We start from the raw sequence: 19,068 nt of genomic DNA, 5'->3' as shown, positions 1-19,068 counted from the left end.
TCTGACGAAGCAGATAATGAACTTCCAAAACCGTCAGACTCAGTGCCCTGAAGACCTCGAGTGACGTATTCACAGCATCGATGCCCGCCACGTAGATTGGAAATTCCCATGACTTTGGATCATTGTAGTAGTATAGTACAAAAGGTGTTCTTTTTTTAAACCCCTTCTAAATGCCGACATCTTGGTACACTAGTACATGCATACACTTCCTCCACACCCGACCCCCTCAGTCTCCTCCTCTACTGCAAGACACGCGAGTTGAGCAAGCTCGCCCGCTCCAGCTCACCCAGGATACCACCACCGGCAAGAGTCCACTTCTCCGAAACGGTACCCGCGTCGACGCGCGCGCGCAGCATACCGCTGGCGGCCCAGTACTCCATCACGGCGCGGGCGTCCTCGCGGGTGACGCCCTTGACGTCGAACGTCTCGACGTTGCGGACGGCCTCGTGGACGCGGTCGTCGTAGCCCTTCTTGTAGGGGTCCGGGGTGGGGACGTGCAGGTCGGCGGCGGCGGCGGCGGTCTGCGCGAGGGCGAGCTCCATGGAGGGGCAGCGGGGCGCGTTGCTGCGGCTGGTGGCGGCGATGACGGCGCCGCCGTTGGCGAGCGGGGTCTTGCCGCTGAGGGCGTCGACGAAGAGGCGGACGAGGGCGAGGTCGTGGGCGTGGACGAGCTCGAAGGAGGGGCTGCGGTAGGCGGAGATGCGCATGATGTGGGCGAGGCCGTCGAGGGTGAGGAGGACGGGGGGGCCGCCGGGGTTGGTGGTCAGCTCGGACCAGAGGGCCTGGAAGGCGGCCCAGGCGAAGTCGGGCTCCTTGGCCGAGTTGGCGATGTCGTAGAGGGTGCCGTCCTCGGGGACGTGAAGGAGCTCGGGGTACTTCTTGGTGACCTTGTGCTGCTTCAGGACGTTGCCGTTGGCCTTGAGGATGTGCTGGAGGAGATCGAAGCAATAGGTCGGCTGGGTGAACTGGAGGGGGTTGGACTTGGGGATGGGGGAGTAGTCGGTGTTGGCGTTGGTGAGATCCTGGGCTGGAGAATTTGTTAGTGGTGTCTTTGATACTCATATAGATCGAGTACGCATACCTTCGGGAATGTTGATGACAACCCAGTTGTTCAACAGAGAGTGAGTCATGGCCTGCAACAGCAACATGCTCTTACCCGCGATCTTGTCACCCGTCAGAATCATCCTCAACGTCTGCCTCTCCTTGACGGCGCCGTCGAGCCTCTTCGCGAGCTTCACCGTCTCCTCCCTCACGAGCATGTGCGGTTTCCTGAAGAGGCTCCAGCACTGCGTCGTCTTGAACGCCTCGAGGGCGCGGAGCTGGTCGACGAGCTTGTCCGGCAGGCCGACCATGGTTCCCTTGGCCGCCTCCGAGGCCAGCGTCTCGCCGGCGACGGGCTGCAGGCCCTCGACGAGGAGCGCATTGTTGTTGCTCAGCGTGATGCGCTTGCGGAACGCCTTACGCTCTCCCGGCGCGGGCTTCCTCACGCGGGGGCCGTCCCGCTTCTTCTTCGCGTTCTGGTTGATCTTGCCGCGACGGATGTGCTTTCCCCAGTACTGCACCCTGCGGGCGGGGGCGCTGTTGACGGCGTGGGCGGGGGAGGTCGAGAACGGTGCGGTGCCGGACGGGAAGGCCGTGACGGCGGCGAGGGGGGCGTAGGAGGTGATGACGGGGACGATGCGTTGCGATATCCGGGGGACGGCGGCCGTCGTGGGCCTCGTGAGGCACCGCGCGCAGTTGGCGGAGGCCATTGTGTCTTCGGTGGTCGGCGGGAGGGGGGCGGGCCCGGGGTTGCGTCTGCTGGATTTTGATGTCGATGTGTCGTGTGTTATGAGGCCATTCGGATTAGGACGTTTGGGTTTGTTCCGTCCGAGGCAGCTCGTCGAGTCGCCCTTGGGTAGGTCGTCGTCGTGCGATATGTCTGTCCCGAGCTCCAAAAACTTCTTAATTCTCAAAATGTTAGACACACGCCCCCTGCCATCTGCCATGCAGGCCAGCTTAGCCAATTGGGATTCTGATTGGCCGTGCGGCTAACCGGCGTTGCGGGGGTAGTTGATCCGAATGCTTATCGGGCGCCGCCAAAATTTCCAGCAGAAAAAAAAGTTCTGGATATCCCACCTGCTGGGCCCGTTGCGATACTGCTGTAAGCCGACCACCAACTCTCTACACTTACAACGGTTCGAGCCGCCGCCACAACACAAACCTTTCATAAACAAAACCACGAACTCGCGAGATATCTTCACACGCAATGGCGCTTCCGATTTCGCGCCCCAAGCTGCCCGTGGCAGTCAACAAGCCCACGCCGTACAACTTCGACCTCGGCCTGCTGCTGGCCAACGACCCCAACCCCCTCGAGCTCGACAAGTCCGCGATCGAGGAGTCCCTGGCCGCGACGGCGCGCGACGGCGCCCAGGCCCTCATCAACCAGCTCCTGACGACCTGCCCGCTGCAGAGCAGCTCCGACGGCGTCCTCCTGACGCTCCCGGAGCCCTCGACGGAGCTGCCGCGCGAGAAGCCGGTCCCCAAGGCCAAGGAGCCGACCAAGTGGGAGCGGTTCGCGGCCAAGCGCGGCATCAAGCCCAAGACGCGCGAGCAGCGCAAGAACCTGGTCTTCGACGAGGACACCAAGGAGTGGAAGCGCAAGTGGGGATACAAGGGCATGAACAAGAAGGGCGAGGACGACTGGGTGACGGAGGTCGACCCCGTCAAGGAGATGAACCGCGCCGAGGGGACGACGATCCAGGGCGACAAGCGCAGGGAAAGAAAGGAGAGGATCAAGCGCAACGAGAGGAAGATGAGGAAGAACCAGCGCGAGGCGGGTGGCAAGCGGTAGAGCGGAGTGGATCGGATCGAGACCCAGGTTGTGTAATGCTTCAGGTTCGGCATGGTACGGCGTTTTTTTTACGGTGGTTATACATATCCAGTCTCTATGCTTGGGCGTCGGATTCTCAAAAGGAATGGAACGGCTTCAGGGGCCGCACTTGTGGCTCTGACAACATCGATTTTGAATTTTGGTTGTGAATGGGTGGTTTTCATTTCCACTGCGGACTTCGCTCGCCGCACTCGTCGTCCCCTTGTTACATACAAAACTCGTCATACTGTACACAGATCCCACCGTCCCCTTCCTCATATTTATCGTGAGCTGTGTCCATATCCCCTTTAACCAGCATTCGTGGATGCTCCTCGCTCACCCCTGCCTGCTATGCTACCAAAGACCAAACATCGCTAGATTCGTAGCACCTCACAAGAGCGCAAAGAAGAAAATTAGGTACCCAAGTCTGGGCTGCCAATAGCGCAACTGCTCCATGTGGCAGCCCGGACGCGAGGACTCTGCTCGTTGATGCAAAAAATCGACCAACGGACAGTTTCCTGAAGGAGTAAAATCAACGGCTTTTGTGATACGATTCGATGCCCTGGGGTATACCAAATAGCACGATGCTGTGTCGCAAACGAAGCGAGACCCGGTCTCTCCAGGCAGTCCGTCAGTGAGGCGTGACCGCCAGCGCGGAACTGCTTTTGAATGATCCATAGGTCGGAAGCGCTCGAAAGAGAAAACGAAAGTCGTTAACGGCGTAATGTCGTCGTCACTGGTGTAGCAATGATGTGAATGCCGCCGGCGCTCGGGCTACGCCTGGGTATTCGAAGTGGAAAGAAGTATTGTTAATCTCCAACGTCTTGGTTTAGAAGCCAAGCGGCGAAAGAGGCTTGATGGGTGACAGAGGTCGTAAGTCATTCGAACCTCTTGGCTCACGGCCGCTGTCGATCGTCAAGTTTGTCGACGCCGTCGTGTTGGTTGCGACGCTGCCGTTGGACTCAGAGAGTTGGAGGGGCTTTTTTTTTAGCCTGCGGTCTTTGGTGGGTTGCTCAGTACTCGCGTTGGAATGCTTGCTGCTGTTGTCCGACGACGAGCCTGCTCTCTCAATGGTAATGGAAGGCTCCTCTGGAACTGTGCCCTCCTGTATTGTTGTCTCCTTTGACGGCTTACGCGGCTCTGACAAGCCCTTCGGAGGTGGCTGGTCGAAAAGCTGATACTCCTGCTCAATGTACTTCGCCTCGTTCTTGCAACCCTTCCAGCAGTCTCGCCAGTCGCATACCAAGAATCTGAAGCAAAAGGCATCGATCTTCATGCATGGCTGGAAGCAAATGCAAAGATTTCTGAAGTCCATCTTGTTCTTGTCGGAATGTGCCAAGAGCAGGCTAAGGTGACAAGTAATGGCGAAAAGCAGATAGTAGTTGAACGGCGATAGGTTGGAGAGCTCCTCGACCAGCAGCGGAGGGACCGTCTCGTAGCCGACACATTCCCTCGCCACACGCTCCTGCGCCTCTTTGGGGAACAACTCGTCTGGCAGTTCTCGCAGCCAAGCTTTCAACATGGAGCCGATGATGTTGATATCGTACAAGTCGGGCTGCTCGAAGAGGTTCACATCGTACTCTGAATGGTGGTTAGTCGACCATTGCGGCGTCGGTAGTGGGGATATCAAACCTTCGTCGAATCTTCTCTGCCACTTCTTGATCTGGGGACCACTGCCTGGCACACGATACAAACCCTCAACATCACAACCCTTGTAATTCAAGTAGTCAATTGCGCGCCATGGGAACGCTGGCATCCAGAACTCGGTCTTGTCTCTCGAATCCTCCAAACGCTTCGAGATGCGTGTGCGACGTGTCTGCTCGACCAGAGGTAGGTTGATTGTCTTGAGCACGTAGTGCTCGTCGTCGATGACGGGTTCCCTCTCTGTCGTGCTGCCACTGCGTCCGCCCTTTCCGAATAGGCGATTGCTGATCATGTCTCTGCCACTCTTCAGGCCACCGAAAAAGCCGCCGTTTTGCGACGACGAATTTTGCCGGGGATGATGGTCCTTTTCTCTTTGGCTCTCCTTGTTCCCCCTCTCCTTGTGGCTTTCCTTGCTGGCCATGTCTCGTGGCGACCCGCGATCTTCTGAACGGTTTCGGACCGTAGAATTCACCATCTCCTTGATGGACCTGTCGGATGCGGGTGCGGGTGCCGACGCCTTGCGCGGGTTCGGGTCGGAGGCAATATGCGATGGCTCGGGTTCGCTGATCGTTATAGGTACGGGGCTGGGTTGCTTGTCCCTGGAACTCGAGCCGTCCTTGTCGCGGTCCTTGTCGCGGAGCGACTTGTTGCGGCTGAGGAGACCGAATGGCTTCGACTTGGACTTCTTGGAGGAAGATTGTGCGGCGGAAGGGTCGTAGTCGGCAGCGGAGGCTATTGAGACGTCGGACGCGGACGGCAGAGTGGGTGCGGGTTTTTGGACGGCGTCTCCAGCATAGGATGCATCCGCTGATAAAATGGCAGACGGGTCAGCGGCTGAAGAAATGGTCTCACGATAGGCGAAACGGGGGATGGATCAGGTGGTGGGCCCCGGCAGCACAGGCAGTGGGACACTGCGGTCTCAAGAAGGAAAGTTATCCTCGTACCTGAAGGTTGGGTGGGTTGGGTGCTCATGGGAGCACTGTCGGGACCCCTCGACATAGTTTCGCCTCTCGAGTCAGGGTTCTGGATCGGGTTCTGGAGGTTGTTCTGGCGCGTTGGTGGTTGCGGTTGATTCTGGTGGTGGTGGTGGTGGGATGGCGAGGGTGACGAGGCGGGTGAATGGGACGACTTGTTGGAGGCCTTTGCGAAATTGAAAAAGAAGCCGCCCTTGGATGGCTTGCTGCTCGAGCTGCCCGGGGAGGGATGGTCGAGGCGGTGCTGAGAACCGGGGCTGATGGGGTTATGTTGGTGATGCTGGCGAGGGGGCGTATCTTCGGACGCGCGGTGCAGTGCAGATGAGATTGGGGGATACTGCTGAAATTCGTCGCCGTCGTCGTCAAAGTTTCGACGTTCGTCAGTCAGCTGCAGAGACTGTTTGCGACTGGAGCTAGGTCTTCTCGGAGTGAACCTAAAGGGAGAGCGCGGAGATCTGGGAGAAGACTGCGATTTGGAGCCAGCGCTTGGAGGAACGGCAGAGGCGAGGGTTTCAGCAGAGCGCGGAACGTTTTCCTGCTGCTGGTCGGGGGGTTGAGATTCAGACAGCGTCAGCGGCTGCGGTGCATGCTTGCGACCCATGGCAGGAGATTAATGTGCCTCGGGCGGACAGCTGAGTAAAATAGCAGTTTTGGGGGCCCGGTCAAGGACACTGGAGGCGACACAAGGCGGCGTATGCGTAAGGTAAGGTAGGCGAGGTAAGGTAGGCGGATGTGACGGGCGGCAGTGAGAGCGCCAAAAAGGAGGACCAGGAGCTGCTTCTCTGAGCGAGGCACGGTCGAAAGCCAGCAGCAAGAGTCCAGGTAGGGGAATCTGTACCGTTTGAATCCGAGGTAAGGGACCTCCAGTCTTGAGATGAGGTGTGCCAGCTAAGGCAGAGAGATTGAAGGCAATGCAAGGTACCGGCAGGCCAGGCTCTCCAGGCTGTAGTATGTAGCTGTATGGCGGCAGCAAGAAAGCAGGATGTCATAAATCCACGGCCCCCAAAGTCCTTCTTGCTCTCAGTGGCAGCAACAGAAACACAGGCCACAGGGCAAGTCAGAACGCAGATCAGGATGGGATGTGAAGGGGGACGGACGGGCAAGCCCAGCAACGGTCCCAGTCCTGATTCGCTGTCTGCCGCAGGAGGGCCAGTTGTAGCTGTTTCGGTGTGTGCACTGGGATGGGGACGGACGGATCACGCATCTGTCGGGGATATAAAAAGGGGGGTATGAGGCCTTGGGCCTGTCCTGTGCAGTGGATGTACTGCGTAGGGTGTGTGTGAACAAAGGTAAATGAGTGAGTGATGAGTAAAAGATGAGATGGTCTCTCCTGGATAAGGGTGTGGGTGATGAGAGCAGGTAAAAAGGAAGAAATAAAGAACAGAAGTGTAACTAGTTAGAGGGTAAGACGAGGTAAGAGATGAGAAATGAGGGCGAAGGTAACAGCAGTAAGAGGCCAGCAAAGACTGTTGTTGGTAAGGAGGTAGTAGATGTGGACTGTAGGTAAGGTAGTCCGTGAAGGAAGCGAAGCGCCAGGGAGTCTGATGTAACTATGAGAATTGGTGATGGGGTTTTAGGCTCCAAGGACCGGCCTTTTGGCGTACTCTTCTGGGTTATTCCCTCCTTGTGCTTCCACGTACGAAGTGGCTGGAAATGGTCCAAAATGACGGATGGATCGAGTGTTTGGTTGGTGATTGTTGATATGGAGGGATTTGCCGGGGTGGAAGATGATGACCAGGCAAAAATCATTGCTCAGAGAAGAAAGAGAAGGAAAGGGAGCGAGAGAAGGGAGTCCAGCACTTGCTAGAATTGCCCGCGTACCACCGCTCAATGCCAGTGATGCTGCTGTAGATCTGGTCGCGGTGTCATGTCTTTGCGTGTTGCCCGTATCCGTACTCTGTACCAGAGAACCAATGGCCGTGGCTGCGATATGCAAGGTTCAGGTACATGCCCTGCAGCGACACTGGAGCCCCTCAGAGAGCCCCTCAGAGCGGGCAGCAGAAAAGAGTGGAGGAGGCGGCAGGCGGCTGAGGGTGGTGCCGATGTTGGTGGACGACGACACTTTGCGGAGGGGAAGATGGAAGGCTTGAAGGGCGTTAGCTGGGCGGGTAATATGGGTGCGGATCTGAGACTCGCCAGGTACGTATCTTGCGGCCCTGCCCACCTCACTCACCTGCAGGCTGCAGCATAAAATGTGAGTCCATGACACTGGACGTGGACTGACAGGAGGGAGTGGAGGGGTCTCACTGGTGTGAATCAGGTACGTGCTGGGTGGGAACATTGGGCAGAGATCGCGACTGCCTTCAACCGACTTCACTTGGGGCACCTACCTTACCTGGGCAGGCTTCGAATGACGCTAACGTAAGCTGTGGGGCATCTCAGGCTTAGCGGCCCCGGGCTGTGTTGAATGACCTGAGGTGGGCTCCTTCTTGTCCGGCTCCAATAAGCCATGATACGGATTCTATGGATTCCATGCTTCCAACAACCTAACTTCTCTTCGTCCGTCCTACACTACAGCACACCAGATGCCATGAATAGCATCTCAGCCAGCACACGTCAGCTTGTTACCCAGCATCGGCCGTATTTTCCCCTTCGCAGTCACACCTGTGAGCATGCCATCCTCCCGCCTCGCCTTCCTCACGCCTCAAATCGCCTCAAACGGCCTCCGAATCCCCCAACATCTGCTGCTTGCGGTCTAGCAGCTTTGATGTGCTGACCGACCTGAATTAGACCAACGGTCCGGCCATCTGTGTCGGACGCGCACAGATCAGGGCCGGTAGCGATTGCGCTGCGCACGTCTGTTTGACATTGGCGTTGCTCGACCTATTGACGACCCGTGTATGCAAAGAACGACCCTAGAGTCCGTCTCGGTTCCAAAAGTTACAGGAACTTGTCGTTAGTCGACTTAGCTTCCAAGTCCATATCAAGTATGACAACCAGCCTATTCATAAACGACGCCCTCCTCGGCCCTGCTGCCCAAACGCCAGAAAACTGTCAACGCTTTTTCTACCTCTCTCTTTGACCCTGTTCGTATTCGCAACCAGCACCAAAGACGCCCCGGACTCAGAACTCGGCGATGCCATGGTCAACCGCAACCGTAACCGCAACGGCAACGCAGGGCAGCACGCGTACCCTGGACACGCGTTGGCCTCGCTCGCTTTGATTGCGGCGGCAACGTTGCTGGGTTCTCTTTGATGACCTTTCATCACTTTGATGAACAGGACGTTCCGTTGCTCTATCACAATGCCCTGTGCCAAGGCGAGAAATGATGCCTCGTCTCAATTCTACAGGGCTGCCCGCCGAACCAGACTTCTGAAACACAAACGTTTCTATGGATAGCCATGTAAGGCATTCGGGAATTCTCCCTTGCCAGGGGTCACGGGAGCTTTAATCGGATCATTACCTCATCTCACAGCCCACTTGGCTCCGGAATCTTCTGCTCCTCCGTCGTTGGGCACTGCTACCTATCAATCTTCACAAAGCATTGAGAACTCGATATTGAGGCCGTCAGTGGATACCCTCGCTCGGGCATAAACTTTGTGCTGTATTGACGGCATTTCCGTTCCCAGCCATGGCAGTTGCAACACACTCAGTTGATACCAACAATACCAAGCCCCTTTTCTCCGGGGGAATGAAGGGGCGACGATATGGAACACAACGTGGCCAGAACACCGACAAGACGAGACAGTTGGCGGAGACGGAAGACGGAGAAACGAACAGATCTGGCATGATGTGACAAATCTCGCGCTCGTCCGCAAGTTCAACGCAGCAACTTTCTCTTCGGCACTCGCTGCACGTTCAGACCCTTCCAGAGCACCTGGAAGACTTCTAATAACGGCGGGCTCGGCTCGACTCGTTGGACTTGACCTGGTGACTGGCTGCTGGTCTGGCGGAAAGGAGTCACGCTACTGCACGGTCTTCTGCAATGCACGGGCACGAGAGGTCTTCTAGCACATCACCATGCTATGCGTCGTTGAGGACAAACCAGCCAACTAGCCAACCTGCCAGACTTTCGCTCAGGATTGACGGCGACAGCCTGCCGTCGCTGCAACGTGCCAGTACCAGCCTTGCTTCGCAATCGTGCCGGCAACGTGCACGCACACTTTGACATCGAGACTTATTCTTGGGCAAAGTTTAGGATAGGACGAGACGATGGATCACGGCGCAAAAGACATGGCAAACTCTGCCGATATCGATGCCGCAATCTCTCGTCATCCTTCCGGCGCGGCCAGGATGGAAAGGACACGAGACCAATATCGTCATCTAGTTCTTTCCTCAACGTATGCGTTTCCGTTGCCTCCGGCAATGGACATTGTCTGTTTTATCCTCACGTCGGCTGTCATGTTCACGGCAAAGCCAACAGGACCGAAGCCGACACAGTGGAAAGTATGAAATCGCATCCCTCACCGCGGAACATATTCTGGGCTACCTCCATACGAGTGACACTACAGCGCGTACTACTCTGCACATCAACCACACACGGAAGCGCGGAGCTCTCTGCACCGCTGTACGTAGACCAAACCCCCGAAATGCAACTGGTGGAATTCACGCCATTTGCGCACCCGGCATGTCGTCGTTACGATAAGGAAGCCCGGGCCAACTTCATCGCGGAGAGAACAATGGACGGCCGTTTGCGGTACTAACACGACCGGCATCCGATCCGGGACTATCGAGTGGGGATCCAATAGCTACGAAGGAGGACTTGTCTGTCCTCTAGCTCCTCCAAATGGACGGGTTTTCTTCCCTGACACGGCATGTTTCCTCACCATGGCCTCCCTTGGTTCCGGTGATGGAGCGAAGAGCGATTGTTCCTGTTCTCAAAGTCTGCGGGAATAATTACAGTGTCATTCCTCACTCACAGGCTGCGTCAATTCTGAGCCGTAGACGATCTCATCGAAATTCCAACAGGGCCGAGCACCCTACGAGTGACAGCAAGGCTTAAAATGGCTTAGTTCAGGAACATACCCACTGACTCTGAAACTCGGTAGTGTTTCCTCGAAAAACAATGGCCAAGCCCGGGGAGGTGGATAAGGTGCGATTGATCGCTGGCACACTGGCTGCATTGTATCTTCACCTTCGATGGTGCCGAGAAAGGCGAGACGGGAAGGACCCAGGCCAACAAGAATGGTACGCGCACATGGCAGCGTGGCTTCTCCGTCATCTTGCTGGACTATTTCCCGCCGTCAATCATGGGTATGGCCTGTGCCAAAGCTGCGGCTTCATCTTTTAGAGTCCAGATGCGCAGATAGGGGCCAAGAAGCTCCCACTTCGCTGTAATAGGCAGCATAAGCCAACGCCATCTCAAAAAGAGTGCCCGATATGTCATAGTTCGCACCTGGGCATGAGGTTATCGTCAGGATGAAGCCTGTTGCGGCATCTTCTGTCAGTTGCCGTCTCCTGAAGTAGTTTTTTAAATCATGCGCCCGAGTAGCCTCCAGATTTTAGTGACGGCATTCGAGCATGGTAAGACCAGGCCAACGGTCTTGCGTAACCTCCGAATCATGGACACGGGGGAGGCACCATAGTCTATCGTTCCCTGTCGTCGATCTCCAAGGTCCAGATGGCCCTTCATCATCTTGATGCCAGCCGTACCCATCTGCTGCGAGAACAAAAAGTCGCCTGCTCGCAGACCCGAGCATATGGTCCCCGCCGCATCTCGACTCGTCCGTCTCCGGACAAGGTGCCGACGGAGCGAGCAGCAAGAAACAGGGCCGGAGACTCAGGGACCAGCCGGATAAGAGGACCGACATCTGGAAAAGTCGAGATCACGGTGCATCGTCCAATCTGTCACCTCTCATCGGAGGAATGGCGTCAGGCGATTTGCCCATCTCTCATGCATGCCTCGTTGATTCGGGGATGGCGCGAAGCGCGGTTTCCCGTAGTCGCATGGCCAAGCTGTGCCTGTCCCGTTCTATCAGTCACCTGGTGCTCTTTCCGCAGGCTCTAGATCCGTTCGCTCAACGATTGGCGGCTGGTCCGAAGTCCGAGCGAGCGAAGCTGGCGGCCAATAGTGTTGGAGAAAGAGGCTCTGCTAGACGTTGAGGCGTCAGTAAGCAACATCGGCTTGACAAGTCCGTTGACCGTCAACAGTTGCGGTGAACAGACACGGCCTCAGTCAGCCAAGATCGGATCCGGATAGTAAGTCTCGTACGCATCCAGAAGTTGCGAGGCGGTGATGTAGCACAAGACCTCTAAGTCGCGACCTGATCACCAAGGTTTTCGGAGAATTCAACGTCGCATCCTCTTTCAACGATCTCGGAAAACGTGGGTGGCTCCTGACGAATTGAACGGGCCCTGGACGGGACCCCGGCCGACGCTGCGTCGGCAGACGGCGGAACCTGCCGTTCCGGGATTCAACCGATGAAATTACCTAAGCGAACACGACCTCATCTTTCCTCGCGTGCGTGGAGCTTCAAAATTTTTGCTCACTCCCACTCTCAAACAAGCTCTCGATTCCCTGACCGCCACGCTTCCAAACCCTCTGACCGCAAAATCTCGGAGAGCGAGAGGATACAGCCATGGCGGCCCAGTTCGAGAACCTACCAGACGAGCTCAAGCTCGCAACGGCGGCTCATGTGAAGTACATCCAAAGCCTAGATACCCGCAAAGACGAGTACGACTACTGGCTGACGGAGCACCTTCGCCTCAATGGTCTCTACTGGGGCCTAACTGCGCTTCACCTGCTCGGCCATCCTGATGCGCTTCCCCGCGCCGAGACGATAGACTTCGTCCTCTCGTGCCGGCACGAGAGCGGAGGCTTCGGGGCCGCGCCCGGCCACGACGCTCACATGCTGTATACAGTTAGTGCTGTACAGATCCTCGTCATGATCGACGCCTTGGATGAGCTGGAGGCCCGCGGCAAGGGGAAGGCGCAAGTAGGCAAGTGTAAGTTGCATGCCGGCTCCCAACGTTCCTCTCATGAGACTGACATCTTGGTAGTTATCGCAAATCTTCAGAACCGCGAGAGCGGAACGTTTGCTGGTGATGAGTGGGGTGAGGAAGACACCCGCTTCCTGTACGGCGCGCTGAATGCCCTGTCGCTTCTCGGACTGCTTGATCTGGTGGATGTTGAGAAGGCTGTTACGCACATCGCTGCTTGCACCAACTTCGACGGCGGCTACGGTGTGAGTCCCGGTGCTGAGTCGCACTCGGGTCAGATCTTCACTTGCCTCGCGGCTCTGTCCATTGCTGGCCGGCTGGACCTCGTGGAGAAGGACAAGCTTGGCCGATGGTTGAGCGAGAGACAAGTGGCTGCTGGCGGTCTCAATGGACGTCCCGAGAAAGACGAAGATGTGTGCTACAGCTGGTGGGTGCTGAGCAGCCTGAGCATCATCGACCGTACGCATTGGATCGACCGGCAGAAGCTCATCACCTTCATCTTGAAATGCCAGGACACGGAACTCGGCGGCATCTCGGACCGGCCTGGGAACATGGTGGACGTATGGCACACGTTGTTCGGGCTGACAGGACTTAGCTTGCTTGGATACCCGGGAATGGTGGAGGTTGATCCGGTGTACTGCATGCCCAGGTCGGTGACCAAGAAGGCGCTGGGAAAGTGATGATGTCGGTGACGGACCTCGGGATACCCGTCGTGCCATTGGCGTCGCTAGCCGCGGCTTCCTTACCTCTTGCCATCTAATAACCTGCTAATTCCAATCTCAATGGTAGCAAGGATACAAGGCGAGAGAAGAGCGAAAGTGTTTGCTTTTTCATGGGCTGCGTTTTACCATCTGCGCTTTGCCCTGTGCTAGCCTTCAGACATACTCAGATACGGCTGCGGCCTTTCCAGCAAGGTCAGATACAATTCTAAAATACATCTTAATGATACCTCATAGAATCATTGTCATCGTGGACCACATTGCTCGCTATTCTACGTCGTGATGGGAGGGTGTGTTGTATTGGGGATTGATGCTTCGTAAGTGGGTGTTGCTTTGCCCTTCTCCATGCCAACAGACTATGATCCCCTTACGCCTCGGGCTGAAGAACAACAACAGCTAGCTACGCTTATTGATATCGTGGACCATGTTACTCGTTGGATACTCTACACGTAACGAGAGGGTATAGTAAATCGGCATTGTTGCTTCGTGATGGTTGTTTCTGCCCATCTTTTCCACGTCGGCAAACTACCACCACCTTAGCCCTCGGGGAAATATTAGCTGAAGCCCAGCAGACTCTTCTACCTTATTCTTCTGGTTCCATCGTCTTTTTTATTTTCTTTTTCATCTTCCCCAGGTGTGTGGGGGGCGATTGTTGTCGTCAATGGTCAAAAGAGTAAAAGACCCTGTGCGGCCCTTTCGACCTTACCTACAAGCCCAAAGAAACACAGGCTAATACCCCCAAAGAAGATCAACCAGCTGCTTGTAAGAACCTTGACGGACAACAGTCGTGAGCAGGATTGGTGCATAAAACACCATCTCGAACTGGGTCACGTGCCTGGGCCCTGAGGTGGTGGTGGTGGTGGTGGTGGTGGTGGTGGTTCGAAGACCGGTCTACAGGTCAACCTAGCGCGTCACGCTGCCTCTGCCCCTCAACACCACAACAACAAACCTCCTCCTCCTCTAACCATCCCTCACACTCTTTTTCTTCCCACCCAAGGCCTCACTTGGGTATTTCTCCCTCCCTCCCTCTCTCCCATCCACCACTGCTCTTCAGCAAACTCCCTGTTGAAAGAGGCAGTGTTCTTTTATTTTTCCTTGTTACAACACCAAGTTCCTCGTCACGACCTTGTTCCTCGTCATCGCCACTTGTTGAAGATTGACCTCGCCTACCGACCTGTACCAGATTTGCTCGACAGCTGCGCGCTCGCACAAACGCCTCTACACCTCCAGTTCAAATCGAAATTCCCACGCAAAGCAGAAGTTCTTCCTTACTTCTCCCGGCCCTCAAAGCAGTTGCAGAAGAAAAGATCCTGGTGTTGGATTTGGAGCAAGGTATGTGGTGATGGGTCTTTTGGGGCCTGGTTCTCTACTATTTTTCGTCTCAATCATTTTTCCCTCCTTCTTTCATCTGGCGGCTGTCTGTCTTGATGGGATGAAATTCGAATGGGATCGCACTGAAGACCGTCTAATCTGGATGGTCGCGATCATATGGGCCACCAAGTGGTAGGCTTCAGATGACAGACTGAACTTCGTCTTTACCATTGACGGGCTTCTACAGCCTTGTTTGGATGATCGTCAACCAAAGCCATCTGGACGGAAGAATCATGCCTTTCATCCCAGTATTTTCATCGTTTTGTCAATCACATTTTCCCACAGCACATCAAGGGGTCTTCATGTAGCCAATTTCTCTCTTGGTTCTTGTTAGTCTGTCTTTGGCACATTTGGATACCTAGGAAGCGTTCTACTGTGCTTCTTGGATGGGTTTCCAAGAGTACCGCGCTTTGGCAATGAGATTCAGGGGTGCATGTATTGTCTCCCGGTGTGGGAGGTTATACTGGCCTTCGTCCTCAGACTCCATGGATCTCCAGATCAAGGAGGTGTTGCCAGGTTTTCAAGGGGCTATCTCCTCGAATCTGAAAAGGGCGTGAAAGCATCTACTGCTTTGAACATCTTCCAATCAACACGACCTCAACTCAAGCTCAAAAGGGCACCTGCATCATTGTGGGCACTTTCAAGTGCTTCTGGATCTTGGTCAGGTAGCTCTCGCCTTTCTGGGCTGATTCTCCTGACTTGGTGAGAGCCACTGGGAATAGCACCCGCCTTGAACGCCTTGCTCAGGAAGGTGAATGAAGATCGTGAGATTCTTCTTGCTTTAAGAAGGGCAGAGACTCAGATCGTGGTGGACTCAGCCACGACTGGCTTCTCTTCTCCTTCCCTTGGCTTGGAGCCCTCCTCCCTCTCTTCCCCTTCTCCTTCTCTTCTTCTTCTTCTCTACCACCATCACCATCTTTTTGGTCAACACCAGGACAATTTTGGTCTACTCATACTGACCCTTCTGAATAGGGTCTAATTGATTCCTTGCATCTTATCCAGCATATATCAGCGACAATCGCCAGCGAGGCGCCCAATCCCAGGAGTTTTTGACAAGTTTTCGCGGACGAATCAGTCCTCATCCATAAGTACGCCAAACTTCCTTCGGACGAACACCGAGTACGAGGACTAACCGACGAAAGATTCTTCAGCCGAGGCATTCATTCCACAGCGAGAACTTCCTCGCTGCCTTCCTTGTGAGTTGGAACATCCCAAACCGAGAAGGAACGAGGCTTCTCGTCTACTTCGAATTCAGTGGAGAGCGAATGGAAAGGGCAGGAGGGACATCTGGAGCTTCACATACTGGTGCCATCTGGGTTCAACTGCTTCCCTTATGGGAATGCGCGAAGCCCGGGAAGCTGGGGTGCCTACCCTCTCTGGCAGCACAGTGTCCAATGTCTAGGTCGGCTCTGCTGCCCTGGGTCGTCCCCGACCAGTCAGCTGACAGTTTACCCGTACTGGACTTGGTCTGGAGCTCTTGGTGCTCTCTCCTGTTCTTTCCTGCATCGCACGAAGCTTCGTTCCTTCATCTTGAATCTGGTTCCAAATACTGACGATACGTGGCAGCTATCAAGCAGGATCACTCGTCGTCCATTCTTTCCCTTTCCTCCGATCTCACTCTCTGGTACTTCCCAGGAAATTGGGACGTAAGTAGCTATTATGGATAGTCTACTGCATCACTCTTTCCAGAATGGCGCCCCGTCGTCGAGCAGCTCTTGCTGCCCAGGCCGTAAGTCTCTCTTTCCCCAGAGCTGTTTTCTGTCCCTCCCAGACTACAACGTCATTCGACTTCATGTCATCCGTTCTTTCGTCGGATTCCCCGATTGCATCCCTTTCCAACGACAATCATTGTCTCGTCCCATTCCTCCTCCCACATGCCCTGCTCAGTTCGGTGGCATCTATTTGCTTGCCTTGCTTGAATCTACCTTTCCCGTGTTCTCGAGACCTCGAAACACCAGTCGTTCTTTGCCTTGATTCACTCCACCACATCGAGGAATTCCTGCCCTCTGGCTTTGCGTTTTGGTTACGACAGGACATCGGTTCCATTCTCCATCACACTCGCTTCAAATCTGGAGATGAATCGAGTCAGTCACGACTGGCTTCCAGAAACGCACTCTGCTTGACCTTACTAACCATGGACAGAACATGGCGGCCTTTGCGGCCCAAGACACAGAGGCCGACATCGAGAGCCCTGTCCCGGCGCCCAAGACGCTGAAGTCGGCCAAGATACCGAAGGCTGCGAACGCGAAGGTCTTGAAGCCATTGAAGAAGATCAAGCCAGCCAACGCCAAGGCTGACAGCAAGGGACCGGCCTACAAGCCCGCTCAGCGAAAGCAATCCGAACCCAAGAATCCAGACGGAAATCCAATCCCTCTTCTCTGCTGCGTTTGTCCCAGCACCCCGCGCTTTTCGGACGTCTCCCACCTTCTTACCCACCTGAGCTCCAAGGGACATCTCCACATCCTGAACACCACGAGACTTACCTCTTTGGCCGACTTCTCTGCTCTTCAGACAATCACAGACTTCGACAAGTGGTACGATGCCAATGGTCTTCACCAGCTGCTGGCAGAGCGTCTCAAGGCGGCAAAGGATGGAAAGGAGAGGGGCAAGCGTGCCGGACAGCCTCTGGTCCAGGTACACATACACCCCAGATTTCCTCGGTCGTTTCGGATGAGCTAACTTTTGCAGCCCCTCAAGAAGAAGAAGACCCTTGCATCGGTCAAGACCGAGATTGACGGCGATGCTCCTTGGACTCCGTCTAAGGCGAAGAAGAATGGCAGTTTCGCGCACCAGCAGGACATCACTTTCTACGGAGATCATGGCGAAACCTCGGTCATGTCACCCACCGAAAGTATTCCGGATAACACGGAGTATATTTCGGAGGCTATGCGACTCAAGGGTATCGTCTGGCCCGGCATGAGTCTGTTCGATGCTGCGACCCCGGAACAGAGGAAGAAGAGAAACCAGCGCAAGGACGCCTCTGTTATCCAGCAGATGAAGCTCGACTCTCAGGCCGTGACTTCGGTGGAGTTGGTAGCCAACCTCACGTTGGAGGTCGAGAGAACCCGTGATGTCTACGACGCACCATCTGTCGAGGGTACTCCGGTATGCAATTTCTTCTCGTTGTGCCTGATATGACACATGGATAAGCACTGACTACTTTCTCAGCCTGCCAAAAAGCCTCGGGGACGCCAGAGGCGTAACAACGTCGCCCGGGAAGAAGATCTTGGCAGTCCCGTCAAGCCGGAGCCAGAGTCGGATGATGAGCTCCCTAAGCAGACTACTCGCGCCAGACGGGGACGAGCCAAGAAGGAGTTGAAGGTGCAAGTCGCGGCCCCCGAGCCCAGCCCCTCCCCTGAGCCCGTCTACGAGTATCAGTCGGAGAGGTTCGAGGTTGCCAGCAACGAAGGTGCCAGTTACCATGGGTCCGAGACTGCCCCCAGTGCCGACACGAGCCTTGTCGCCGATATGACGGCTGATGTCGGCGGCGACGCTGACTCCGAAGACGAGGCCGAAGTCGACAGCTTTGATGCAGAGATGAACACCTCCGAGTTTGCGGAGCAAATGAACAACTTCACCCGTTCCTTCACCATCCCCGAGTCGGATGTCTTCCACGATGGTTCTGCAGGACGTAAGTCGCACGTTCCAGCCAGCCTTCTTCTCATACTGACCTGTTTGCAGAAATGAGAGCCCGTCCCGAGTACATGCAGCAAGCTAGGTCGGCGTATGGCCTTGGTCGAGAACTCTCTTTTGATACGGTATATTAATGTTCCCTCTTGTGCAGATTCGATCTCCGCAACCGCATTCCCCTCCAAGCGATGAATCCGAATTCGAGCATGAGCTTGGCCTCCCCTACCCCTGCTGCCAAGCAGCTTTCGTATCGAAACTTCACAGGACATGAAAATAACCTTGGCTTGCAGGACCAGGGACTTGGAAACCACAGTTACATTGGTGGCCCAAACACCCACTTGAATCAGAGAAGACTTCCCATGGGTACCATGAACAACTTCAACAACTACCCTCAGCCGCACTCGCCCGACATCGCCTACCAGCAAGACTACCCCAACCATTGGCTTCCCCTTGCCTCGCGTGGCCCGACCGCTGGATTCAACCCCATCAATGGTCACTCGAACCAACAGCCTTTCTTCGGCAACCACTTTTTCAATATCGCAGCCAACACCTTCGCCGACAATGACCATAGCCAGGCCATGAGCATGTTCAGAGATGGTGTCTGATATGGATGAGTCGTTGGCGACATTGCTGCGAGGGCGCCCAAGTGCGCCATGGATCATTCTCCGTTTTTCTCTTTCGTTTTTCCTTTTTCCTTTCAAGGGTAAGTTTTAACCACACCTTCTCATGGCCTGAGATCTTTCTAACCCAGAACAGCTGTTTGAGTATACCGACATGCTGAGGCATGCAGACGCGTTCGAGGGATGCTCTTCCACGTTTCACGAGTCATCCAGTTTCTCTGGGAAGCCGAGCCCGACTTCTCGTGGTTTTATAGATCAAGGACGTCAGGAACAACGGTATCTTTGGGACTGGAACGGCTATCATTGGGATGGCATGTCTCGAAGACATAGATGGCCACTGACATCGGTGGAACATATATACGGTGGTTCTTTGGCACAGA

At 55.3% G+C, this 19,068-nt stretch overlaps 5 protein-coding genes across 5 annotated transcripts; 3 read left to right on the top strand and 2 right to left on the bottom strand.

The window, feature by feature from the left end:
• Positions 1–239: 239 nt before the first annotated feature.
• Positions 240–1,751, bottom strand: CkaCkLH20_02546 (mitochondrial ribosomal protein; the record flags this gene model as incomplete). The annotated part of the gene is made up of 2 exons (XM_038885265.1): positions 240–1,027; positions 1,082–1,751. The coding sequence occupies 2 exons, from the start codon at positions 1,749–1,751 to the stop codon at positions 240–242; spliced, it is 1,458 nt and encodes a 485-aa protein (XP_038749196.1).
• A 497-nt stretch (positions 1,752–2,248) lies between these two features.
• CkaCkLH20_02545 (ribosome biogenesis regulatory protein) lies at positions 2,249–2,833 on the top strand (the record flags this gene model as incomplete). The annotated part of the gene is made up of 1 exon (XM_038885264.1): positions 2,249–2,833. One exon carries the CDS (start codon positions 2,249–2,251, stop codon positions 2,831–2,833), a length of 585 nt encoding a protein of 194 aa, XP_038749195.1.
• An 847-nt stretch (positions 2,834–3,680) lies between these two features.
• CkaCkLH20_02544 (RhoGAP domain-containing protein) lies at positions 3,681–6,070 on the bottom strand (the record flags this gene model as incomplete). The annotated part of the gene is made up of 3 exons (XM_038885263.1): positions 3,681–4,432; positions 4,484–5,302; positions 5,440–6,070. The coding sequence occupies 3 exons, from the start codon at positions 6,068–6,070 to the stop codon at positions 3,681–3,683; spliced, it is 2,202 nt and encodes a 733-aa protein (XP_038749194.1).
• Positions 6,071–11,987: 5,917 nt separating this feature from the next.
• On the top strand, positions 11,988–13,028 carry CkaCkLH20_02543 (prenyltransferase and squalene oxidase; the record flags this gene model as incomplete). The annotated part of the gene is made up of 2 exons (XM_038885262.1): positions 11,988–12,354; positions 12,409–13,028. The coding sequence occupies 2 exons, from the start codon at positions 11,988–11,990 to the stop codon at positions 13,026–13,028; spliced, it is 987 nt and encodes a 328-aa protein (XP_038749193.1).
• Positions 13,029–16,128: 3,100 nt separating this feature from the next.
• On the top strand, positions 16,129–18,673 carry CkaCkLH20_02542 (uncharacterized protein; the record flags this gene model as incomplete). Its single annotated transcript, XM_038885261.1, has 6 exons — positions 16,129–16,167; positions 16,581–17,072; positions 17,127–17,543; positions 17,607–18,069; positions 18,120–18,162; positions 18,223–18,673. The coding sequence occupies 6 exons, from the start codon at positions 16,129–16,131 to the stop codon at positions 18,671–18,673; spliced, it is 1,905 nt and encodes a 634-aa protein (XP_038749192.1).
• Between the last annotated feature and the right edge of the window lie 395 nt (positions 18,674–19,068).

This window comes from Colletotrichum karsti, assembly GCF_011947395.1.
Source record: "Colletotrichum karsti strain CkLH20 chromosome Unknown Scaffold6, whole genome shotgun sequence".
NCBI lineage: Eukaryota > Fungi > Ascomycota > Sordariomycetes > Glomerellales > Glomerellaceae > Colletotrichum > Colletotrichum karsti.
This window is presented reverse-complemented; position numbering and strand designations above follow the sequence as displayed.